Below are 23116 nucleotides of genomic sequence, written 5' to 3'. Positions count from 1 at the left end.
CCCTTTTAAGCCAGGCACCCCCATGCTCTACTCATCTCCAGCTCACGCACACCTTTCAAATCTTTTAATTACACGATACCTTGCCTAACTTGTTGGTTCTTTCCGTAGATCAAAGAGGTAGAAATGAAGAATAAGTAATTAACAGATGACCAGATCTCTTCCCTAGCTTCCCCTTCAGTAATCTCCCAAACAAACTGTGTGACCAAACTGTGTGAACAAGATAACATCTAGAGTGAATGAGCCTGCGTGCAATGGGGGGATGGTGACCACTCTGACCCCCATTCCAATGACTAACTGAGATTACTTCCCTCCTTCCCTTTAAAAGTTTCATGGTTGAGCAGAATCTTTGGAGGTGGTTTTTGGGGACACTGAGTCCACCATCTCCCCAGATTGCCAGCATTCTGATTAAAGGCACCGTTCCTTTCTACTATTTGTGAGTAGTGATTTTGTAAGCAGCGCGCAGTGGGACCCCCATTTGATAACAAAAGGAGAGCGTGTCAAGGAGGGAGCATTAAGTGTGTCACGCACACACTTTTGAGAGCCCGAGTCAGATGAGTACAGAAAAGGCAACTATTGGATTGGATAACATGGAGGTCAAGAGGAGCTTTGGTTACACGGTAGGAGCAAAGACAGATTGGAACGGACTGAGGGAAGAATGGGAGGTGAGAAAGGGGGAGACGTAGACAGGAATTTGACAAGGACAGGGAATAGAAGACTGTCAGGGGAACAAGTAGCTGAAAAAGTGGGTCAAGGGATGAAAGCACATTTGAATGTGGATAGAAATGATCCAGTAGAGGGGATGAGAGAAAGGGGAGGACCAAAGGAATAAATTCTTTGAAAAAAGAAAGTAGGGACAGACCTTAGAAAGGTGGAGAAACTTCTCCTTGGTCATAACAAAGGGAGGAAGGAAATGAAGATGGTGAGCTGGGAGATTGGCAAAGGAAGATGAGAGGGATCCTCCTATCTGATAGCTTAAATTTTCTCTATAAAATGGAAGACAAGGTCATCTTCTAAAAGTGAGAGGTAGGGAGGTCTAGGAAGGCTTGAAGAGGGAAGAGAAGGTGTAAGAATCATGGGGTGGGGGTGGGGGGACACACGTGCTAGAAGATCACAGTAGGATGGCTGACGGTGCTGGGAGCCCATTTGAGGTATGAAATCATGAGTTTAAAGGAAGTATACTGGTGGCCATGCCTTCTCTATAAATCCTGCAGCTTACCTAGGTGTCTGGAATCCCAGTGGGAGTCTTGTCATGGAGGAGCCCTCGAACGAGGCAGAACAGCGAGCAGAGCTTTTCAGCCAGGACTCTGAAAGATCACAGCTGCCACCCTCCCCGACCTCTTAGACAGGCTTTATGAGTGAGTCTCCTCATTCTTGGCATCAGTTTCCCATGTCTTAGTTTCCCTCAGACCTTGTAAAATTTACATTTCATCAGGCTGGAAACCAAAACCCATTGTGAACAAGAAAGATAATGCTCTAAAAATATCAGCTATTCATAACATTTCTCCTTTTTAAAATTACATTATCCACTCCCTTCCATGCGATCTTTGCCTAATGTGCCGTTTCCTATTTGTCCTAATGACTGGAACAAGAGCAGAAAAACACAGCTACAGCCAAGGGTAGGGAAAACAATTATTTTATGAAATATGGTAGGGTGTAAAATGTTTACTGTTATTTCCTGACCCTTAGACTGAGCTTATAGTTCCTTAAATATCTTCTCCAACTATCTGGAATTTTCTCCCTATGCATTTTAAAGACTGTTCAAATACCTTTTCCTTTGTGGAACTGTTGCTAATGTTTTCCTCTGTCTCACACCCTCTGGTTAAAGTTGATCTCTCCCTCCCTTTATACCCTCATTGCACCTCTTTTATAGCATAACTTGGAGCTAGGGCACTTTTATGTTTTATACACATGTCCATCCCTCCATATGACTGTGATTGCAGGGAGACAGTCAGTTTGAATGGTGCTTGGTACATAGTAAGTGCCTTTAATTGTTTGCTGAGTTGTATTGACTTCACCGTGGCTCATCTCATCCCTGCCCGTTAATCTTACAAAATGGGCAGGTCCTCTATGTAAATGACTATTTCCTGAGAACTCAGTGCTTGGGTTGAGCTGAAGGAATCCCTATGCATGTCTATAAACATGGAGCTGAGCACAGCTTGTGCCCACCTAAGGACTTCTGGGCTAGACACTCATGGATCTTGGCATCTATTCCTAGGCCATAATCTTGCATGCTTTCTTTTGGGGATGATTAATTAGGATAAGGCTCATTGTTCTCTCATGTCCACTGGGTCAAAAACATTTGTCATTGTGCTCAGCTCTCAGTAACATGAGGGGCTGTTTAATCAAAATGTGTTGTGTGACCTGCAGATATAGTAGAGTCTATTTTTTCCACATGGTTAACAATATTTGAAAGTGACTCCAATCCTTTCCAATGGACAGATCTTACCTTCTCGGGCTCATCTAGGTCTCTAAGCCACCCCCACTGCCGAGGCTCCCTCAGACAAGCCCAGCCCGGGGGAACTGGTCTCTGTTACTCAATCCCAGGTTTCTGGGGTCCACTACTAGTTGATTGAGGGCTAATCCATTCCAGAATACTATCAGCAAAGGGGAGTTGTTTACTGTATATATTTAATGTCATAAAACCTTTAAGCAATTTATCTTGAGGGCTCCCAAAGTGTACCAAATGGTTATTTTACAAATTATAGTGAAAATTTGCTCTGTGATACAGCAGTTTAATGGCCCCCCTTATGAAAGCAGCCCTGTGCACCATCCACATCTACGATGCTGCTGATCCCTCAGTGAATGGCTCTGTGTACACCCTCTGCTCCCACCCACTCTGCCCTCCACTCCACACCCAGGCAGCCACCAGCTTCTTTCACAATAGCTCACAGGAGCTTTTTCAAAAATTGCTCTTAAATCCGCTCTCTTCTCACCAGTCACACTGAACTTCTTTCTGTTCTTCCAGTTGAGGGTCTATTAAGTGGTTAAGCACATGAATTCTGCTATCTACTAGCTGTGTAACTTCGGGCAAGTGATGATTTCACTGAGTTTCAGTTTCCTCATCTATAAAATAAAGACATTGATAGTATACCTGCCTCATGGTATTATTGTAAGGATTAAATGAGATCATTAATGTAAAGCAATTAGAACAGCATTTGGCAAAAAGTAAGCATGTAATAAATAATAAGTATTGTAAGCATGTGATAAATCATCAGTAGTGTTCCTTGACTACTCCACTTTTTTGCCTTAGAGCATGGAATGTTGTTAACCTCCTATTCACCTGGTTAACTATATGACCTTCATGTTTCACTTTTAAAGTAAATTCCTAGAGGAAACATTTTCTAAGCCTCCGTCCCCCGACCCCCCCCACCAAAACTGGGTTGAGTGATCATTTTCTTGTGTCTTACTCCCTTGGTAACCTATACTTCCTTCTGATATCACCCATCACATTGTATACAATAGGCTGTTTCCCATCTGTCTTTCCCATTATACTGCGAGCTCCTTGGGTGCATTCTAGGTGCCTGGCTCTTGGTTATTAATTGTTGAAGGAATGAAAACTGAAAGACTATGAATAAATAGCTTTTTCTACTTATGAAACTGTTCTTGAGCCTTGTTCTATTTTAACCTTTAATACTAATTTTAAATATCACTCTCTATATTTTTCTCTAAATCTACAGGTTCCTAGACCCTTGTTGAGGTGAAGAACAGGTTACTATGAAGTGACCTGCAAGAACAAGGTTCAGAATTCTCTCAAGTCATATTGGGAGTGCAGTCTGCAGTTAGGTATTTGCTTGTGAAGTATCCACAGGCAGTATGATCTTCTCATCATCTTTCATGTGCTTAGCCAATTCCCTACCTGCTTAGTCACTGTATACCTAGGGAAATGTGAGATGATTTAAATACAGCAATCTAGAAAGCAATGCATATTAACACATAATGCATTATTTCTCTTTAACAGTATGGAAAAGGTGGCTAGAATCAACTGTATTTCTGTTAGAATGGAAGATACTAATTCATTTTCACTCACAGATTGTCTCATTGTCAGCCTCTTGGCAATCGATATTTCCAGTTCCATAAATTTAGATGAACATTACTTAGCAGCTTTTAGAAATCCAGAGGGGGAAGCTGTTGTTAGTCTGAATCCCTCCTCCTTTGAACATCCCCTCCCCTTTCTGCAGCCATCTTTATAGGTTGGGTATATTCCCAACAGGCAAGTCAGCTACAGCATGGGTAATGTATCATGGTGGTCTCTCTGAATAGCCCGTAAGAATGAGCAGCAGACAGCTTCTTGCTTGACTTGCCTGAATCCTCACTCTGTCCCTATCTCTCCTGGTTCTAAACCCCTGGAATGGTGCTGCCACCATTGATCCTCATTCGTTGCCACTCTTGATTCAGGGCTGCTGCCTGCTGTCCCCCATTTTGCACCTTGCTTGCTCCTACCAAGGATAGTTCAGGTTCTTGATGACCTCCACTGCCTCAGATAGAAGCTCTCAGCAGGCCTGAGCATTCGTTCTACAGAGTCCAGGTCCTGCCCCATCATGAGAGTCTGCTGGGGAGAGAGGGGACATAGATTTTCTGCCTTAACCTGCTCTGCAGGTCAACAGTTAGAAATGGAGCCTTGTTGGAAAAAAAGGGGTTGGTGTGTCCAAAGGCAGGACTGGAAGGGAGAATTTCAGTGCGCTTCTCACTCAGGGCATCAGATGACCATTTCTGGAGAAATTCAGAGACCATGGACTAGATAGACACTATGACTTTAGGGACTCGGTAAAATTCTGTAGCCTCGGTTACTTCCACGTGGTTGTTAGTTTGTCACCCCTTTACAATGTCCCTGTAGTGATCAAGAAAACAAAGAAACAGACAAAAGCGCCCTACACAACATGAAGAACTTGTTAGCTTTCCCGGGGTGAGGTGGCAAAGTGAGGAATTGCCTCGCAAACGTCCAGATTAATGGGGGGAGAGTCACTGAACGACAGGTTGGTGGTTGCATATTCTGAGAGGTGAGGAAAACAGGCTGAGTCTGGGGGTGGGGAGCTGGGAGTTTGTCTGTACTAAAAAAGGGGCCCAACACAGACATTCCTTGCCAGGTCAAGCCAAACTATTCTAACATCAATGAAAAATGAAGGACTAAAGCAGTCTCAAGGCAAGGAAGAAGGAAGAATAGAGGTGTATGTTTTACCAAATGAGGAAAGACACGTGGGGAAAGTTCTGAGAGGTGGCAGCTGTGATCCAGATGTTTTCCAGCAAGCAAATGAAAGAACTGGAAAAGCAAGTTATAAACTCCTCTGAGTATGTAGAAATAGCCTGCCTTGCTTTGGCTGAGGATAAAAAGACCTGCAAATTGCATAGGTGCCTAGAAAAGGTAGGCGTAGCAGACACTGTTTGTTGCGAATTCAATACTCACTCTCCCTCCTACTTCCTAAAAGCAATGTGATTTTGCTCATGAATTTACCCTTCTTCATGGAGCCATTTTGGTCAATGGGAAGCTGACACGCTTCCCATTGGAAGAGGAGCTGGAACGCTCTTCCCATCTCTAGGGCATAGTTTAAGCCCATGATGACAATCTCATTCCTAAAGCCTGTGATTGGTTTAGAAAAGGAGCGTGTTCCAAATTTGCTAACAAGATAAGAAGGAAGACTGAAAAAAGATTTCTGAGTTCATTCCTAAGAAAGAAACATGGAAAGAGATGGTCCCCTTCTTCCTCTAGATGTTGTCATGATTGGATGAAATACCTGGAAGTAGTAGTCATTTGCCACAAACCTGCTGATGAAGTCAACATACAAAGTGGGCAGAAAAAAGGAAATTATAGAGGTTGAGCTGGGGCCTTGCTGTACCACATCTGGAAAAGCCTTATCTGTGGACCTGCTATTTAAACCCCTTTGAGTTGGGGCTTTCTTGTATCTGTAGCCCAAAGGATCCCATTGAATAAAGAAGGTTTCTGTCCTCTCTGGGCTCTTCTGGGACGGAGGCACACTTGGACTCAGCTGCAGCATCTTCCTGGCCCAGGAATTTTGCAAACTGGGTCTGAAATCTTTGTGGGTCTCAGAGTCCCATTCATTTCCCCTAGAACTTAATTTGCTTTCCATCGCATTTGGGGAGTGAGGTTGGGAGGAAAGGTGAGTTGGGGAAATTACCTCAGAGATCCCCAAAGTTAAGAGGAAAAGGGACATACTTACTTTTCCAAAAGTGCAGGCAGTGCTGAGGGGACAGGTGGGTTGCCTTTCCCATTGGGTGATTCTGACTGAATGGAAAACAGGAGACAGAGAATTGAGGATCAGCTAGGAAGGAAGAAGCCTGGGCCAACAGGTCTCCGATGATGCTGGGGAGGGGTTGCTGCTGCTCTTCTTTCCCCTTCCCCCTCCCCAAGCTTTCTAATCTGCATCTGAGCTCAGGCATTGGCCCTTCCTCAGGGCTTCTCTGCCCTCCTTTCCTGGGTGTTCTTTCCCTCTGGGGCACAGGCAATGTGCACATTTTCCTTCTCCTCTTCCAAGTTTCCTTGAATAAGGGAAAGAGTTTACATCTTGAGGCTCCATTCTGGAGGGGAGCCATCAGTTTCTCTCCATTCCCTGTTTACTGACTTGGACTAAATACCAGGGAGGCTCCTACCAAATGCAGGTCCCAAGGCCCCTGGGATGGATTCACACAAGCCCATCACTGCCCTCGAGATACAGTTCCAAGCACAACCCTCAGGAGATACCTGCCATTACTAAAAGCTCAAGGCATCAGAAATTTCTTTATAATAAATTCCCCAGGAATACCACGTTGTTTTGCTGCAATGGATTTGGTTTAAACAATGGCTTTCAACTCTGCCTGCATGTTAGAATCGCCTGGGGGATATTTTCTTAAAGTACTGACCCAATCCCCAATCTTGGGTTGGGGCCTAGGCATTGAATGTTTTAGAAGTACCCTATGTGATTTTAATGGATAGCCCTGATTGCTAACCCCTAGTCTAAAGGAATATATATATTTGGAAGCCACATTATACATTTAGTACAGAATGGGAAATAGTCCCTGTTAAAAGTACTAACTAGCTCTCCTAAGAGCTAGTTTTTAGGTAGGTTTAACCAGATTCACAAAGTTCTGGAATCTAGAAAATATTTTGTTTATAGGAATAGTCTTTGTTTTAAAAAAAAATTGAAGCAGATTTTTTTTCCGATTATAAGTAATACATTCTTACTCTAGAAATAGAGAGGCATCAAGAAAATTAAAATCACCTGTGATTTTACCATTGCCCAGAGATAACCATTATTAGTAGTTTTACTTACATTCTTTCAGAATTTTCTGTTTACACACAGAAAAACACTCTTTCTTAAACTACAAAACAGAGTTACGCTGTATATACTGGGGTTTTGCTTTTTGTTAACAGTAAATTATGGACTTTTTTCATGTCGATAAATACAATTTTATATTTTAATCATATATTTAGTAGCTGCATAGAAACCCCTTATTGAGCTTTTCATAATTTATTAAACCAATCTCTTATTAATGGGAATTCTGCTTATTTCCAATTTTTCAATGTTGTAAACAATGCTGTAATGAATCAAAGCAGGGTAACGTTGGGTTTAAGAACTCAGGCTCTGGAATCAGGGGGCCTAGGGTTCAAAGCTCAGCTTACCAAGTACTCCATAACGCAATCTTCAGCTGCTTAAACCCACTGCAGAGTGGAGAGTTCTGGTTTAAGCATGAAAAGACATACGCTTTGCAAGGAACACTCTCTGAGCTGCCAGCACCTTGCTCAAGGACACTGAGTCTTCTCAGGGCAGTACAAGACCTGAGGCCTGGTCTATACTGAGGCTTCTGAACCCATAGCCCAGAATCTGTGCTGGGAATTTCCTCTCCTTGTTGACCCTACCCCATCCAGGTCACCCCCATAGTTGTGAGCCTGAGGCCCAGGAGGCAAGCATTATCATACTCACCAGGGCTGGTAAGGAGGGGATGGGAGATGAGCTGGGTGACTGGCCAGGCAGGTTCAGGATATTAAACTTGGGCACCACGGCAACACTGACCCTCCGGCGGGGCATGTTCTGTGGGAAGAGAAGGGATCAGGCCCACTGTCATGGAGGGGGCAGCACCCAAAGTTCAGAAAGGCCTGGGAAATGCCTACTAATTCCAAATGCTGTGTTCAATGGATATCCTGGTTTTAGGGTAGTGATGGTGCTGGGGGTTGGTGTAGAGAGAGTGGCCAAAATTAACAAATTTTTTTTATTAGTGATGAGTGATTTCTCAACATGTTCTGATTTTAATTTCTCAGATCCTGAAGAGATGGAACAGAAATGACGCCCAGTCATTGGACAGTGTATGAAACCCTGGATAGTGTATGAAAATGATCTATGGCAATACCAAAGTTTGTGCATCATTTCATGTTCATTAAAGAGATGGTGCGGTACTGGAAGCCACGAGCAAGGGAAGGTTGGAGGATGAGCTAGCAAGGTTCGGAAGCTGAATGAGAGACTCTGTTCAGGGGTTCTTTTGCACCTGTGGATCCAAGAATGACTGATTTCCTGGCTGACTGTGGAAACTTCTGTCTTTCTTTCCCCAGTATTCCTTGAACATGCATACCTTTCCCAGCGAGAGGGACATGGACCGTGCTGTGCGAGGGACCCCATCTTCTGCAGCAGGAGGGAACAGAGAAGAACCCAGGTTAGTTCTCAGAGTAGGCTCCAGCAGGAAGCAGATAGCAGAAACTAAGCCAAGGTATCTATGGGCCAGAACTGACCCTCAAGGGATGTCCCAAGGGCCTAGGTGCAGAGGTCACTGAATTTGACACTTGACCTTTTGAAACAATCACCTGCAGAGTGGGTTTTTTTGGGGACACAGCCTTCATCCTGACTCCTCTGGACACTATGAGAATCCCTAGTCTTGCACCTCTGGTCTCCACCTCACACCACCACACGGTCTCTGGGTTATGCCGTGGAGAATATGTGAAGATTCCTCGTAGCAATACCAGGGCTTATTGGGTCATTTCTTGCTCATTCAAGGAATGTACAGTCACGGAAATTATGAGCACGGAAGGTGTGGTGTCAATAAAAAATGGAAACTTGTTGACAATAGTAATTTCAATATGTCATCTACAAAATAATTCAGAACAAAAGAAACTAGCACCCCTGGATTTTCTTCTCCTTAGTACATATATTAAGTGATATGTAAAATATGTAAAATTCATGTAAAATATTTAGCACCACACCTGGATAATACTACCACTAGAAAACACCAGTATGCGTAGAGAAAGGTTTTTGACAGCTCAGTTCAGTTTGATTCAGTTTGACCAATACTGTCTAGTCTGTATAGCTGCCTATTCCTCATATTCATGTATTGTAGGTGTTTCTCTTGAAAAGCACATAACTAACACTTTTTCTTAATCTAATCTGAGGTTTTCTATTAACCAACAAGTCTAAGTTGTTTATATTTCTTGTGATTGATATATTTCTACCATCTCATTTTGTAGTTTATATTTCCTTCATTAATTGAATTTTTTCTAACCTTCCCTCCACCCAAATTGGTTTGGAATTTATATATTTTAGTTGTAATCTTTAGTGTGCCCCCTTAAACTTTTAACATGTTACATGACATTAGATTTTAAATGAATCAAGATCTCTATCCTTTTCCTGAATCAACCTTAAAAAAATGATCACTCCTTTGAACTTAAATTATATTGTTTTTCAGTATTTTTTAAATTAATTAATTAATTAAATTTTGTTTTTGGCTGCCTTGGGTCTTCGCTGCTGCACATGGGCTTTCTCTAGTAGCGGCGAGCGGGGGGCTATTCTTCACTGCGGTGAGCGGGCTTCTCATTGCGGTGGCTTCTCTTGTTGTGGAGCATGGGCTCTAGGTGCGCGGGCTTCAGTAGCTGTGGCATACGGACTCAGTAGTTGTGGCACATGGGCTCAGTAGTTGTGGCTCATGGGCTCTAGAGCACAGGCTCAGTAGTTGTGGCGCACAGGCTTAGTTACTTCACAGCATGTGGGATCTTCCCCGACCAGGGCTCATACCCATGTCCCCTGCATTGGCAGGCGGATTCTTAACCACTGTGCCACAAGGGAAGTCCCTGTTTTTCAGTATTTTTATTTTACTTTGTTTTAGAAATCCCAAATTATGATGATTGTTGTTCTACACAGTGAATGCTTATTTAGATTTACCCACATGTTTACAAATGTCTTTGATCACCATCCCTTCTTGCTTCTGACTTTCTTTTGATCTCAATTTTATTTTTCCCTAAGCACACCCTTTAGTTGTTCTTTTAGCAAGGATCTGTGAGAGGTAAACTTTCTCAGTTGTTGCCATAAAATGTTTTTACAAAGCCCCCAAGCTTGCATGATAGTTTAGTTGGTAGTATTATCTCCAGGGTGACAGTTATTTTCTCTCAGCTCTTTGGACACTACTTCATTGTCTCCTGGTCCTATTATTGGTCTTGGAAATTGCCATTCCTTTGTGAATAATCCGTCTTCTCTCTCTGGTTATTTTTAAGAACTGCACTTTGTCCTTGGGGTTCTAAAGTTTCTCTCTGATGTGTTTTTATTTCTTTTGCTTGGGAGTCTCTGTACTTCCTAAATGCAAGGATTCATGTCTTTCTTTAGTTCTGGAAAATTCTCAGATCCTGGGAAATTCCTTTGAATATTTTCTCTCCCTTATTCTCTCATTATGGATCTCCTAATAAAAGTATTTCGAAGTTTCTCATTCTATATCCCATATCACATTTCTTTCATATTTAAATTAATTTATCCCTCTGAACTGAATTTTGGGTGACTTCTTCAAATCTGTCTTCTAGTTGACAAATTTTTTCCTCAACTGTTCCTAATCTGATGTAAATGTTGTACCAATCAGGATAAGCTAGGCTATGCTACAATAATAAACAACCCCAAAGCCTTAGTGGGTTATAACAACTGAGATTTATTTCTTGCTTTTGCTACATGTCCATTTGCTTATGAGTTGGCAGCAGGCTCTGCTCTGCATCCCCTCACTCAAGACTCAGGCTGATGGAGCTTCTACTATTTTGGAGCAGTGATGGTTGTCATGTCTGGAGAAAGAAACATAAGGCAAATGGCACACTAGTTTTATGGACCTCAGTTCAAATGCGACACATGTCCCTCCACTGACATTTAATGCCAAATCACATGGCCTCACCTAACTTCAAGGGGATGGAGAAGAAGTGTGCCCATCTGAATGGGCACATTCAGGAGGAGGAGATCTGAATATTGAGGAACAGCTTCAATTCTAATAACTACCACTCCTAAACAACTGAGTTTTTAATTTCCACACCTCTATTCCTCATTTCTAGGATTCTATTTTATTCTTTTTTTGACAGTTGTACTCTTCTATTTCATATTTCTGATTTGTTCTTTTATGCCTTTAATAATTTTACCCATATCTTTAAAAAATGTATCAGATTGTTTTATTATCTGCTATCTGTAGCATATAATCCTGTGGTTTGGGTGTCTGATGATTCTTGCTTGTGGTAGATTGTTTTCCTATTTTATAATTCTATATTGTAAACTCATCTTCTGTGAAGCTTTACTTAGAGGATCCTGTGTCTCCTGGGCACAGGGTGTGTCTCTCCAGAGTGATTTATGTTTGTTTCTGCAGTGTTCCTAGCAGCACCATTGTGATGTTCTTTTCAGAATCTCTGCATATTGCATCACTTTTGTTATGGCATGTACTTTGTGGGCATGCACTTTTCCTATGAGGAAGGAGAAAGTGTTTTTTTCTTACTAGAGCCCAGGGTGAAACAGACAAACTTCCTTGATTTGTTCCATTGTGAGCTGGTGAGTATTCCACAGATGCAGTCCTTGGAAAGTCTTAACTTTCTATGGGAGGCTCAGAGTCAACTCTCTGCCTTGGATGTCCGAGGCCTCATCTCAGATTGCATGTGAGTGCAAAAGCCCAGAGCCCAGATAGCTGAGGCTGACTCTTATCCTCAAGGAAAGCTGCAGGGTCAGCTTGGTTTCAGTTCTCTTTTCTTTTCTTGTATCTGAGTATTTCAATTTCTTTTCTTGTGGAGTCAGCTATTCTTTTAGACTAATGTTTGCTTCACTTTATCCAGCAGAAATTTCTAAGTATTTGTAGTCAAAGGATTTTCAAGTTTTCCAGTTAGCCCAAACAGCAGAACCAGAAAATATTCTTTGTGTATGAAGAGTTCATACAGTTAATAAAATACCAATCTCACAAGTGGCCAAAGAATTAGAGAATTTACACAAGTAGAAATACAAATGCCCAATAAACATTTGAAAAGGTCAAGAAATACAAATTAAAACTATGGGAAGAGATACGATATTGGCCTATCAAAGTCAAAAATATTTTCAAAAAGAAAAGCCAAGAATGTCCATGGCACAATGAATTGAGCATCACCGTTACCCATTAAATGGAAATATCAATGGGTTATTTGGAAATAATTTGCTTTAAGAGCCTTATATGACATATATACACTAATATGTATAAAATAGATAACTAATAAGAACCTGCTGTATAAAGAAAAAAAAAAGATTAGTGACATAAACTCTGAATCTGTCTGTCATCAGAATTCCCCGTTAAAATGCAAATCCACCTGATAGAGGGAATGATTGTTCTTTATTAATCACAGAAAACTGCATATATTAGTTTGTCACCATTAAATATAGAGAGCAAATATACAAGGAATTGAACACAAAACTGGGGCATTTTTTACAGTAGAACGGACAAAGGTAAGATTTCAGGGATCTATTTCAGTCAAGGGACAGCATGAAGGTCTCTAAGTGGGAAAAGATGCCTTGAGAACAAACCTCACTTGTTTCCCATTTTTTAAAGGTAAACCTGTAGTACTATGACTAGAGAGAATCTATGAGATATTTATATTGACTCTTGATTAATTTCTTCTAAAAGCTAGGCATTGCAATGACACTACTTTACTGATGATTCTGGTCACAACTCCTGTCAACTGAAGTTTGTGTTTTTTTCCCTCTCTGGATATTTGGTAAAAGTGACTTTTCCCCTAAAGCTCCCCAGTGACTATTCAATTCTCTGTTTCAGTTTGTTTAATAAAGATCTTATTTATACAGAAAAAAAAAGAGCCTTCTAAATATTCCTTTCCCCTGAGCTAGTATTTACACTTCTGGAAATCTACCTTAAGGAAATAATCCAAAATGCAGGCAATCAGCATGTTTCATATTCAGAAGAAAAAAAAAGATGTTTTTTTTTCTTCTGAATGTGTACCACCTTTCTTGAAATCAGAGATTTTTTTTTCACTGTAGTCTTCAGGCACAGACAAAGATTGCATATATGACAAAGAAGTCATATAAAAGCTTAAAGAACAACCACCATCAGGGGATGGTCACAGAGTATCTGATGGGCACATCTGGCCCCTCTGCACCAGCCCAAGCTGAGGTGTAGCTTGGAAAAACAGTGGAGTGGGAACAGATGTGTGAAAACTACCCATTCACCGTTCAACACTCAACTACGGGCTCCCATCTGATTGTAAGCACTTTCTCAGGCCCCCAGGCTGAACGTGGGACTCTGCCATGTGCGCCCATAAAACCTGCTTACATCTATCACCGCACTGCTTACACTGCCTTGCCCTCACCACAGGTTGGGAACTCCTCTGGGTCAGGGGCTGGGTACACTTCACCTCTGTATTCCAGTATCACGTGGGCACACCGGAGATGCTCAATAAACGCCTGTAGAATGAATGGATGAGACTCACGGGCAACTGTGCTCATTCCATAAATCGTGGGTAAGGTGGTTCACAGGAGACCCTGCACCTTGCAGGACAATATTGTAAGAATACACGTGTTAGGATTTCTTTGGTGGTAGCTTCTCCAACTTCCAACACTGAGAGAGAGAGGTTTCTTAGAGGCCCAGATGCATGTGGGTCAGGAGCCTTGCTGCCAAGACCAAAGCAGACGGTCTGGAGCATGTGTACGCTGCCTTTGGACCCTGGGAAGCGTCAGTGATATTCCCCAGGAAACTTGTGAAACCTCCTGTTTATAAAGGTTTCTCCATCTGTTAGACTTTGTGTACTTTCTCTCCTTCTGCTCTTGGTAACACGGATGTTTGCATTCCAACAGGGATTCCTGTTGCTAAAAGGTCTGTTTTCTCCTGCTAACACCACACCTCATCAGCCAGAGCCCAAACCCTGGCAAGCTCCCAAGGAGAGATACTGGTCCACAGCACCGTCCTCCTCCACCTGGACTGCGGCAGAGCCTCCTAACTCGTCTCTCCATCCCTCAATGTCCACACTCTCCTAATGCATCGTCCACTCTGAAGTCAGCAATCTTCTAAAAATAAAATCTATGTCAGCTGGTGTAAACCCACCGGTGTCTCCTCACTGCCTGGAGGACAAAGATCCAGATTTTTCACAGGGCCTGGCATGTGGCCCTGGTCTAACAAGTCTTACCTTCAACATGTCATTGTCACGCTCCAACACCCCAAACCACAGCAGACTGTTTGTTTCATAGTCTTCTCAGCCCAACCTCCACGCCTTTGCACATGCTATTTCCTCCACTTGGGGTGTATTTCCCCCTTTAGCCTGGAGAACTCCTACTTTTACTTTAAAACACTGCAACTCTCCTACTGTATAGCACAGGGAACTATATTCAATAGTCTGTGATACAATGTTCACTGCAGCACTATTTACAATAGCCAGGACATGGAAGCAACCTAAATGTCCATCGACAGATGAATAGATGAAGAAGATGTGGCACATGTATACAATGGAATATTACTCGGCCATAAAAAGGAACGAAATTGAGTTATTTGTAGTGAGGTGGATGGACCTAGAGTCTGTCATACCGAGTGAGCTAAGTCAGAAAGAGAAAAACAAATACCGTATGCTAACACATATATATGGAATCTAAAAAAAAAAAAAGGTCAGGAAGAACCTAGGGGCAGGACAGGAATAAAGACGCAGACGTAGAGAATGGACTTGAGGACACAGGTAGGGGGAAGCGTAAGCTGGGAAGAAGTGAGAGAGTGGCATGGACATATATACACTACCAAATGTAAAACAGATAGCTAGTGGGAAGCAGCTGCACAGCACAGGGAGATCAGCTCGGTGCTTTGTGACCACCTAGAGGGGTGGGATAGGGAAGGTGGGAAGGAGACGCAAGAGGGAAGAGATATGGGGATATATGTATATGTATAGCTGATTCACTTTGTTATAAAGCAGAAATTAACACACCATTGTAAAGCAATTATACTCCAATAAAGATGTTAAAAAAAATTATAAATAAATAAATAACAATGATATTCTCCTGAAAAAAAAAAGTCTGTGATAGACCATAACAGAAAAGAATATGAAAAGGAATGTATATATATGTATAACTGAGTCACTTTGCTGTACAGCAGTAATTAACACAACATTGTAAATCAACTATACTTCAATAAAAAACAAAACAAAACCACAGCAACTCAATATCAAGTGGAACCAGATGGCCCTTCCTCTGTGCTTCTATAGCAATCTGTATAGAACTTCTTTAAAAAAGAGTATTTCTTTAAAGCATTTGTCTTGCCCACGAGTCTAAAAGTTATCTCAGCAGTATCTCCTTTACCCAGGCTCTCACTCCACCCCTCTGCCCAGACTCCATCTCTCACCTGCATTACTATAATAGTTGCTTTGTGGGTTTCCTTGTCTCTGGCTTTACCCCAGTAATGTAATTGCCACATCACTGCCAGAGGGAATCTTCTAAACTATATATGATCATGTCATTTCCCTGATTAAAATCTTTGGTTGGATCCCTAATGCTTTCCAGGATAAAGTGCAATTTCCTTAGCATGTGCTGCCCAAAGTGGGGACCCCAAAGCACAAAGGTTGTAAGGTTTGGGGTGTGCCACTCTCACAAAGGAGGTTGAATTCTTGCAGCCTATGGGCTTTGCATCAGTGATCAGCTTCTCTGGTTACTTTTATCAGGAGTTGCTTGGGGGCCATTCATGCTTTCTGGTTCCAGGCCCCCAAGCTCACAGGAACAGTGACTGTGAGGCCCCTGTGGGCAGCATTGGGCCAGGCAGCAAGCTTTGCTCACCCTAACACAGGTCCTGGGGCTGTCGCATAGGTATGATCCTAGCCTGGATCCATCAGGGACCCAATATTACAGGGCCAAGGTCGGGGGTGGACAGGAACCCAGTTTCTTACCAGAGGGGCCACAGCTGCGGCTTGAATTCTGATTTGCAAGTTTTTTAAACTCCATGAGCTCTGCATGGTCCTTCTCATACGTCCTCTTCAGGTTCTCCACATACTGCATCATCACTTCTGTTGCTTTCGACATGCGCTTTTCCTGCAGGGAAGAAGAGTGTGAACATTTGGATGAAAAGCTCATCAGCACTGTTTGCTCTGAGCCAAGCTCTGGGCTGGGGGACTTGAAAGGATACAAGGACCAATCAGACGTGACTCTGCCCTCTAAGAGTTTGCTGTTGGGGATGTGAGTTGAGACAGGGGCTCAGGCACCTGCACTCAGGGATAAAAATGACAAGCCCAGCCACAAAGCCTCAGGAGATGAGAGGGAGCAGAGTCATCTCTGCTTGCAGAGAATGGGTCAGGGGAGGCTTCTTGAGACGGAGTGAAGTGCTGTAGCATCTGGGCACATAGCTATGGGCAGGAGAGACAAAGAGCATTAGCCAGGGAACTCCAAGAGCCAAGGTCCAGAGGCAGGACATCACAAGGCTTCTATCGAGGTGAGGATTTCCCCTCCAGACAGGATGCTTTGCAGAGTGAAAGGCGGTGCCATCACGAATTATGCTGGGACAATAAACATATACCAGAATTGTCTGGAAAGCCAGGAAAGCACAGGTCATCCTACTCATGTAGGAATCAGCAAATGGCTGTGTTTGTTTGCAAGAAGAAAAGGTGAGTTAGGGCTGGGCTGTGAAGGACCTTGAATGCTAGACTAAGGAATTTGGACTTATTCTGAAGGAAGAGGGGAGCCATCGAATGTCTTAAAGTAAGGGAGTGTCATAATCAGGTCGCCAGTGGAGACTGGACTGAAGGGTGTGAGACTGGTGGCAGCAAGAGCAACAAGAGAAGAGAGGATGAGTGCCTGAACCAGTCCAGTGGAACCAGAGAAGACAGTGAGGACAGAGACACGGAAGCCACTTGGAGAAGGGTGAAGGCTAGAGTGAGCCGTGCGTGGGCTGAGAAACACTTTCACGAGGGCTGTGCAAAATGGGGAAGAGTCTTCTCTACTGACACCCCGTGGATCCCTCAGAGATCCTTGCCCGCGGCCTGCCTGGCCACAGAGGGACACGCTTAGTGACTGTCCCCTGGACAAAGTCCCCACAGCCCTGAGCTGAGACCAGCCACTTCCCTAAAAGCCCTCCCTTTGTTGCTGCTCCCAGCTGGAGTGGCTTCCTGGGTGCTGCTGCCGAGTTGGGTGCCCTTCCGCCGGAAGCACACGGGTGGGACAGCCCCGTGGCTTGTCCTTCCTTCATTCTATGAGAACTGCCCAGGGCTGTGCCCCAGGAACACCCCTGTCATGCAAACCACGCAGCAGGACATGGGTCCACAGTAACAGCAACAGTGATAACGACATCCAGGTGCTTTACAAGTGGCACAGTGCCCTGTATGGCAGATACTGTCAGCATCCACCTTTTACGGTTGGAGAAGCTGGAGCACAGAGGCCCAAGGCCACACAGTGAATCCTTGGGGAGCCAGGATGAGAACTCAGGCAGTCTGACCCCACACCACCATGCTGGATCACGGTGGCACCCTGAGTGCCTCACGACTTCAAAGTGGCTGCGAGGGAGCCAGACTTGGGCCTGCACCCCAGCTTTGCCCCACGCTAGTGCTATTACCTTTCTGAGACTTCATGTGTTCATCAGGGGATAAGATTATTTACTTTACAGAGTTGCTGGGAGGATTAATGAAACAAAGCAGTTTTTCCTAAAGCACATTTTGCCAAATACTAGTTCCCTGGGAGTTGAATAGGTATTTTGTGGGAACAAGAAGGGGGAAGTGATTCTTTACTCAAATACATTTGAGAAATATGTCGGTAGTGTTAAACAGACTTTTTCATTACAGGACTTCTCAAAGCCTTGCTTATGCCAACATACATTAGAAATCTCCAAGCAAGGAAGGTAGTATGCAGCAGTTCTCAAATGTAGGTATCCATAGAAAGCTTTTTCTGGGGAGCACCTCAAGAATATAGTGGTCCATCAAAAATACACTGAGACGACTACAATTATGAACGTAGGATGTCTGGCACAGAGGAAGCCATCAATAAGCAGTATCTGTAGTTGCCACTGCTTACATCACTGCTCCAGTTACTGCAGACAGAGCAGAGCTCACCTGGCGGACGGCCCCCACCATCTCGGCTCGGCTGGAGAGGCGGGCAGCCAGGCGGTGCAGGACAGCGATGTCCTCCAGCAGCTTCTGGTAGGTCTCCCGGTGCTCACAGTGGTGCCAGAGTGAAGCTGAGGACTGAGGAGGGAGAAGGAACATCACATGGGGTCCTCACAGACCAAGACTTGACCAGGGCTGTCACAAGATGAGCCCTGGCCCCATCCTGGCCGAGAGGAGGGGCCTCGGCAGGGCCCAGGCGACGGCTACTTCTGGGATTGGAGAAGCCCAATGTGGACACGCTGTAGCTGGCTGGCCTGAAGGAAGGGAATCACTTCCGGGTCTCTGGTCCCCAGGGTGCTCCCTTTGCCATCCCAGGTCATCCAGCCCCCTCCTGAGAAGCTGCCAAGGGCTCAGAGGCCTTAACTACAGCCCTGAGGTAACCAAGCCTTTGGGATCTCGGCCTCAGCTCCTCCCAGCTCTGAGGAAGACTGCCTGGCTCAGGGCCTTGGCCCCATTTCTCACTTCAGGAGACTCTACTTGGTGACTGAGAAAAGCAGGAGACCCGGCACAGCCCTTGGGGAAAGTGTCTCCTGCAAGGATTCCCCAATCAGGCTCCACAATTACCGTAATGGAAGCTTTGAAGTGTTCCAGTTCCTTCTCTGTGTCCTCCTCTGTCAGGTTGCGTTCCCTTTCCGCCTGGTTAATTCTAGACTCTAAGGTGTAGCTGTCATTTCTAAAGGCCAAGGACAGTTGTACAAACACGTTCTGTTGGGAACAAGAGTGTTGGAGAGGTGCTAGGAGGAGTTAGTGCTGGGAGCAAGGCTGCTGGTGGATTTTTTGCTCAAGGATTTTAAATCAGCTCCTGGAACCAGCCCCCAAAGCAGCCAAGAACAAGTGAAACTCTCCCTTAATGAAGTAAGCTGCACAAAAGATGGCGAAATAGTAACCTGAGGTCCATGCTAGGTCCTTCCCAGGACCAGAAGACCAAACACATTTTACTGAAAAAGAAGAAGAGAATAACACTTTGCTTTTTCCTGAATGTCAAGAAAATAACATCCTGTATACGGGTTTAGATAAACTCAGGCCAACACAGCTGATTGCGTAAGCAGTTTGGATTCATGCTAGGATTTATGGCATGCGGGTTTTGGAGTATTTCACATGAAACCACTGTATTTAAAGAAACCCCACTTGAGATGTAAGCCTGTTGACTCAAAGCAAACTTCAACCAGCATCTTATCTGAATATTCCAAATCCTACGCTGAAAGCAGCTTTCACAAGCTGCCAGGAGATTAAACAAAGCCAAGTATGATCCTGTTAGGAGAAGCTTTCTGGAACAAATATTCCATGCCAAAAATGCAGCCTGCATGAATGAACTTTGAAAGGTGGTGTTGATCAGACATGGAATTCCTGGTCTAATAGGAAACTACTGGGGAGGAGAAATAGACAGATGGACTCTACACAGGAAGGAAGCAACGGCCTTCATTTTTACAGCCCTCATTTACCTTGCCTGTGTCAAGTGGTAGAAGATTTACACCCTTAGGGTGAGTTGATTCCGCCTGAGCATCTGAAGTTCACGTAACATGGCCCACGGTGGGCAGACATCTCCAGACGGAGAACTGAAGACCCTGAACTGCTCGGTGATGATGATGATCAGGGCCACGTTGAAAGCTACTCCCTGTTGAGTATCTGCTATACGCCAGCACTGGCAGGAGTTTGACGCACCTTAGCTTGTTTAATCCCTCAACAGTCCTCTGCCATAGGAACTGTTATGTCCACTTTATGGGTAAAGAGACCGAGAGCAGAGAGGTCATTAACTTGTTCAAGGTGTCACAAGGGAGTGGCAGAGCCAGAATTCAGCCTCAGACGATCTTATTCCAAGCCTGTGCTCCTCTCACCGTGCTGAGCACAGATTGTGTCAGCACACACCTGAGGACAGGAGCGCACCCTTAACCAAAGTGCCCGCGGCCATCACCACCAGCGTCAGTGGGTGGGGATTCTCTGTCTTGCCCAAGCCTCAGTCAAGTTTATCAATAATGCTCAATATTTAGTTCTCTATAACTGGGTTATCCCCTTAATGGCAGTGTGATATAAAGAGCCCTGAAGTCAGTCAGAACACTTGACTCCAAATGCTGATTCTGCTAAGCACTGGGTCTGGGATCTCAGATAACTTATTTAATCCCTCAGTTTCCTCCTTTGTTCTGCTACCTGCTCTACCTGTTTCTCAGAGCTGATGGTGGGGGGGGTCAGCTGAAAGGATGGATATGTGTGTGCCAAAGACTGTAAGTTCTATGTCTGTGTGCCAGGTAATTGTTACTATCTGTGCCAGATATTTTACACAGTCCATCTCCCTTTGCTTATGTGGTCCACTGGGTCTCAGTAAGTGTATGTTCGTTTTCTTGTTATCAAGGGTAAACTGTAAAATCTTCCATCCTCCCAACCCGGAGTGAAGTATTCTGGAATCATCCATGTTCTTGCTCCCTTCCTTCTATCAATTCCAATGTAATTGTCATGGAAACAAACTACTGCTGGTGCCTGAGGTCCTCACTGTCTCACCTCCGATGCATTCTCTTTGACCATCTACCCCTTCGACAGAATGAAATGCAAATTCCTCTCAGCTCACTCACCAGCCCCATTGGGACAGCTTCTCTACAGAGACAAGGAGGCCCCGAGGAGAATCATGGGAGAATCAGGGAAGGTGGGAGAGCTGACAGCATAGCCACCACCTTGGCTGAGCTGGCTTCCTTACGTCTGAAACCCTCAGAAGGAAAGCACCTTCTTCCTCCAGACCAAAGTCTGAAACATGAAATCTGACCATCTTTTAATAGTTTTGAAATAAATTTGATTCAGTTCTGCAGCCTCCCAGCTGCTCTGTGTATCTAAGTCATACTTTTAAAGAAAACAAACAACCGTTGAAGAAATGTGGAACTTCCAGCTACCGTCTCATCCCTGACGAAATTTGTCAAAATCTTCCATTAACTGGAGTGGTGGTCGGGGGCTTGGTGGCTCAGTAGGGCTGATCACGATGCCCATATTCCCCCCATGGCCACTCATTCTCATGTTTGTATAAAAATGTCAGGAGCAGAGGCTGGAGAAGGAAATGTTTTGAATGAACCCACTCAAGCTCAAGTACTCAATTTCATAAAACACTGGAGTTACTTACCTCAACTTCCTTTTCAGTGAGTGGAGGGGCACTGTGAAAAAGAAAAGACATGCAAATGAACTTTATCCAACCTTTGAAATAAACCAAAAGGTGCCTTTGAACAGCACGCAGACCAGGTGTTTCCAGGAATTAGAGTAAGCAGGGCTGGCAAGATGGAAAAGATGCAGGGTACCCTTTGTGTGAGTTCTGTAACCCGTGAGATATTCGCCAAGATAGTGACTCCTGCAGAGGAAGTATGGCGGAAACTATTAGATCCTGGGGTCAGTGCTCCACCAGTGCCTCTACTAAGTGTGATTTTGGATGAGTTATTTAATCTAAGTTACTTAATCTCATCTGTCAATTGGGAATAATATCTATCTTGCAGGAGTCTTATAAGGAATATATATACGTATGTATAAATGTGTATATATATGTGTCTATATTCACCTATATATGACATCCACACGTGTATGTATGTGTATATATATGTACATATGTGTATATTCATATGACATCCACACTCAGCGGGCACTCAGGAGATGTTTATTATTATGACTAACTCACAGGCATGCTGTGAGGACTTAATAAAAGACTATACAAGCTATATACTTCATAAGTTGTATACATCTGAACAGCCATTATAATTTTTCTGGGGCTGCCCAGGTCTGCAAAGCCTGACCCTCCTCCTGCCTCTGAGGGGTGTGACAAGGGTGCATGTGAGCCAGAGAATAGACAGTAGGGAAGAGTGGCCAGAGCTCTTCTCCACAGCAAGAGCCTCTTCTGATGGCTGGAATCAGAGTTTGGCCAAGAGAGCCCCAGCTGGTGCAGAGGGTGCGGTTCCCACAGCAAGCATCCTCCACTCTGCACCCTTGCTCGGCTGCTGCTCTGGCTGGTGACTAAAGCAAGCCCTGCTCTGAAACCCGGACGACGTAAATAATGCACTGGGCCCTTTCCCGTGCTTGTGTGGGAGAACGGGGAGGAGTCCTACTGGCGTCACAGGACTTGGCAACCAGCATGCCATCGATAAGGTTCTCAGGAAACACAGCTTCCTCCCTTTGACGGGTGTGGAGGGACCCCGAGAGCAAAGGTAGGGGTCAGCAATCTCTGCAAGGGGTTGGTTCTCACCCCTGACAAGGGACTATGAGAACCTTCCTGTCAGGATGAGGCAACAAGACCCCATGGCCATCAAGTCAGCAGAGTACAGAGCACGAGATAAACAAGTGCAAAGCTGTTTGAGGCTTGCAGTTCTGCACAGGCCCACCCGTCAGGCCCTTTCCTCTGGGGGCCAGCCAACACAATGTCAGCTGTCATATAGGACATGCACATGTTGCTTAAATGGGTTATCAAACTCACTGAGCTTGCGTTTGATTCCTGGCTTTGTTTGGATATTATGTGAAAATTACGTTTTCATCAATTATTAACCAAACTTACTTTTCTACCTTGATTACTCACGTTCTGCTTTTTTGCTATAGAACGCATTTTTGAAAAATATACAAGGCCCTGAGGACCCAGGGAGGTGTGGTTTAGGTAAAGAAGCCACATGACAAGGTCAGCTCCTGAAGCAGAGAGCTATGCCTCATGAACTGGCACAGGCAGGGAGGGGCAGAGCCATTACCCTCCAAAAAGGTGGAGGCCTAGCAGGTGACGTACTAGGAGACCACTCTGGGTGTGCCTCAGAATTCAAACTGCCTTAATAGGCCTTAGAATAAAATCAAAGGCCTCTGTGAACTGGCCCCTACCGG

At 44.3% G+C, this 23116-nt stretch overlaps 1 protein-coding gene across 2 annotated transcripts in view; it reads right to left on the bottom strand.

Annotated features, from left to right (window-relative positions):
• The window catches only part of IRAG1 (inositol 1,4,5-triphosphate receptor associated 1), a 131637-nt gene that overhangs the window by 12808 nt on the left and 95713 nt on the right, over positions 1-23116 (bottom strand). For both annotated transcript variants that reach the window (XM_022555770.3, XM_022555771.3), the window contains exons 12-18: positions 21396-21426; positions 18860-19000; positions 18242-18373; positions 16094-16235; positions 8557-8606; positions 7914-8021; positions 6174-6238 (exon numbers count right to left, since the gene is read on the bottom strand). In XM_022555770.3, coding sequence (XP_022411478.2) covers positions 6174-6238; positions 7914-8021; positions 8557-8606; positions 16094-16235; positions 18242-18373; positions 18860-19000; positions 21396-21426 — 669 coding nt within the window. The remainder of the gene's footprint in view (positions 1-6173; positions 6239-7913; positions 8022-8556; positions 8607-16093; positions 16236-18241; positions 18374-18859; positions 19001-21395; positions 21427-23116) is intronic.

This window comes from Delphinapterus leucas, chromosome 7 (genome assembly GCF_059928025.1).
Source record: "Delphinapterus leucas isolate spDelLeu-1000000601 "Yukka" chromosome 7, BTC_Dleu_Yukka2, whole genome shotgun sequence".
Taxonomy (NCBI): domain Eukaryota; kingdom Metazoa; phylum Chordata; class Mammalia; order Artiodactyla; family Monodontidae; genus Delphinapterus; species Delphinapterus leucas.
The sequence above is the reverse complement of the archived record's forward strand: the minus strand, read 5'-3'. Positions and strand labels throughout refer to the sequence as shown.